Here is a 3,348-nt window from a genome sequence, read left to right as displayed (position 1 = left end):
AGAGGATACAAGTGCACCCAACAAAAGATAAAAAGAATATGTATATAATAGATATAATATGTATACGACTGATGGATACCCAAAGAGGGCGCACTCACCCAATATGTTTTTTTTTAGCAGAGAAATTTTGACATTACTTAAAAAGATTTTTTTAAAGGGACAATAATACGGAAAATTAAGATAATAGAGAAATAAAGATATGAAGAGGCTGCCATTGGAAGCAAACATATGTTATTAATGCATCATTAACTATGGAGTATAGAAGAGTATGTTACCCTTTCGCAAATCAAAAGGTAGAAAAGAGTAAATGGTTGCGCTGACAGATCTGGATAAATTATTGTACTGAGAGATATTCATTAAAAAGATAACAACAGCCATATAAAACAACAACAACAACAACAACAACAACAACAACAACAACAACAACAACAACAGCAACAACAACAACAACTACAACAACAACAACAACAACAACAGCGACAACGACGACGACAACAACAACAATGATAAAAACAACAATAACAAAAACAACAATAATATAATAACAAAAACAATAATTTTAACAACAATAACAACAGTCACAGCAGCAGCAACAACAACAACAACAATAACAATTGTAACAACGATAGCGGGAAAAAAGGACAAATAGACATAGTGTAACAGTAGATCATTGCTCCACCATGAAAGAGGGTCCATTCTGACTGTTATTTTCCCGTTGACCAGCTACTACAGTGTGACAAGCGAAGGGGGCACCAGATACGTCCGCAGAAAACACCGTCGGCCGGACGGGACATACAGTGACAGTGAATCCTGTCCCAGCGACGTGGATGTGGAAGCTGCTACTGCCAGGTAGGCCCTAGGGACAGTCCAACAAAGATTTCTGAGGGGTAGGGTGAAGTGGGGTGGGATGGGCGGTGTTTTCAAGGCCTCTTCTTCAGGGGTCTGTTTTGACTTTTTAGTGGGATTACGTTTTTCGTTAAAAAGCACTTCTGTGTGAGCTTTTTGGAAAATGTGATCAGGGTCTTTGTTGTTGTTGCAGCTTCAGCTGCTGTTGCTGTCGCTGCCGCTGCTGTTATTGTTGTTGTTGTTATTGTTGTTGTTGTTGTTGAATGTTGTTGAATGTTATTGTTATTGTTGTTGTTGTTGTTGTTGTTGTTGTTGTTGTTGTTGTTGTTAATGATGTTGTTGTTGTCATTGTCGTCGTCGTCGTCGTTGTTGTTGTTGTTGTTGTTAATGGTGCTGGTGATTATGATGCTGTTGTAGTCGGTGTTGTAGTTATTATTTCCTCTTCGTTGCTGTCGTGTTTGAAGTCACTTCTGCTACTATTACATAAATTATAGGACAGTAGTTCTTAATCAAATCATATTGTTTGAATTCATTTTTTTATTCCATCGGCTCTCCAATCTTTTAACATATCGCAGTTTTACACTTTCTCCTCTCTAAGAAGCATGCACAATGTTGGCCACTCGAATATAACCTGCGTTTTAATTTGATACTCTTTTAGTTTAGTTTTAGTAGAGGTTTTACGGTGCTCGCAACTGCATAAGGATATTTGATAGGAAAGAAGCAGCAAACCACACCAGAGCACCCGCCAACCACCCACTGATATTCTTTACATGGTATCTCCACTCGGAGCGTGATACCCTTTTTGTTTTTGTAAGCTTTTCATCACATCGTGTTTCTTTTTCTCCACAGAGCCGCCAAACAGGGCAAGGGAGGCAAAAAGGGGAAGAAGTCAATATCGGAAGGAAAGGAGAAAGAAAAAGGAAAGCGAAAAGATTCTGAAAAGGAGAAAAAATCGAAGGGGAAGGGAGGTAAGAAAGGGGGAGAGGACAGTGAGGACGAAAATAAGAAACGCAAAGGAAAAGCAGATCGACAGAAGGGTGAAGATGCGGATGACGAGGATAGCGATTACAGTTTGAAGAGTGTGGTGAGTCAACCATGAACGTTCAAAGTTGTGGGTGGGTCATTATTTCTTTTCAGTATGTTATTTATTTATCTGTTTTGTTGGTTTTTGTTTGGCTCTTTTTTTCGGGGGGCAATGTAAATGTACCCACTGTATGGTCTGTTGCTTAAAGGGAGACGTTGATAAAAAGTTAAAATGTTTAAATTCTGCCTCTTCTTCGTCGGTTCAGTATTTCTATTGTTTTGGTTTTTGTTCCTGCTGAAAATTCTGTCTACCAACACGCTCGCTGTAAACAATTATCCCACGGTAACAAAAACTCTTTAAGTTTAAGCATAGATCTACGCCCCCCCCCCCCTTCCCCTTTTCCAGCCCTTTTCCAGTAAAAGGTAACAATTGAATGCAAGATGACAGATGGTTAGGGCACACAATGGTACACCTTCAATGATAATGTCTCCCTCGTATTTTCATATCAAGACTTATTCCACCAATTTGACGAGCAAAGGTACAAACTTTAGTCTAATAACCGCAAATCAAGTTAGAACAACTCAAGTACATGTGTATCATTTTAAAGGTTTTATATAGGTTAAGTCGTGGTAGGATTAATGGGACTAAGCTTGTTTTTTACACTTGACCTTTTTTTTACTCTTTCAGCACGACACGATTTCGACAGTAAACGGTTCTAAGAGATAGCCCGATTTCACTTTAAATTGGAGTTGTATATCGAGATATTTATTATATTTTGTTTGTTTGTGTTTTCTGGCTTCCTCTGTTTCGTATTCTTTACAATGTGCTGCTCATTAAGAAAATGCTTCTCCAATAAATCCATGTTTCTCAACGTTTCCTGCACTATTCATGAACTCAGGTGAGTGAGGGAGGCACCCGACGAAAGATGAAGATGAAACGAATTCGCGACGAAGACGGGAATGTGGTAGGCTATGGTGACGCCATACCAGCAGACGTGAGGGCGTCCTCTGTCACGGGAAGAAGAGGTAACCGACTCGTTCGTTTGTTTGTTAAGTAAATCGAAGCAAATCGACACAATAATACATGTAGTCGCTTTGTTGTGGGAAAATGTAAGACGGACGGCCAGAAACAACAGAAGGAAAGTAACAAAGTGAAACCTACCAGTGGCGCCCTCCAACCACCCGCACCGACTCGCTAGCTGCGCACACGTTATATTTTAAGATAAGATAGGATAAGATAGGATAAGATAATATATAAGAAATGATAAGATAAGACAAATCTTCATTGTCCAGATCCTGGCACGGTGGTTTGGTATTTCACCAAGTACACGCACACACACACACACACACACACACACACAAACAAACAAACATACTCACTCAAACACACACACACACACACGCGCGCGCACACACACACACACACACACACACACACACACGCGCGCGCGCGCGCACACACACACACACTCACACCAC

General features: G+C 40.1%; 1 protein-coding gene across 1 annotated transcript in view; it reads left to right on the top strand.

Annotated features, from left to right (window-relative positions):
• Positions 1 to 2,959, top strand: part of LOC106013700 (cylicin-2) — a 3,599-nt gene extending 640 nt beyond the window's left edge. The window contains exons 2-4 of the mRNA XM_013090124.1: positions 724 to 849; positions 1,696 to 1,930; positions 2,769 to 2,959. Coding sequence (XP_012945578.1) covers positions 724 to 849; positions 1,696 to 1,930; positions 2,769 to 2,927 — 520 coding nt within the window. The 3' untranslated portion in view covers positions 2,928 to 2,959. The remainder of the gene's footprint in view (positions 1 to 723; positions 850 to 1,695; positions 1,931 to 2,768) is intronic.
• Positions 2,960 to 3,348: the final 389 nt, after the last annotated feature.

Source organism: Aplysia californica, unplaced genomic scaffold (genome assembly GCF_000002075.1).
Source record: "Aplysia californica isolate F4 #8 unplaced genomic scaffold, AplCal3.0 scaffold01150, whole genome shotgun sequence".
NCBI classification, from domain to species: Eukaryota; Metazoa; Mollusca; class Gastropoda; order Aplysiida; family Aplysiidae; genus Aplysia; species Aplysia californica.
Note: the sequence above shows the minus strand (reverse complement) of the source record. Positions and strands in the feature narration are given on the sequence as shown.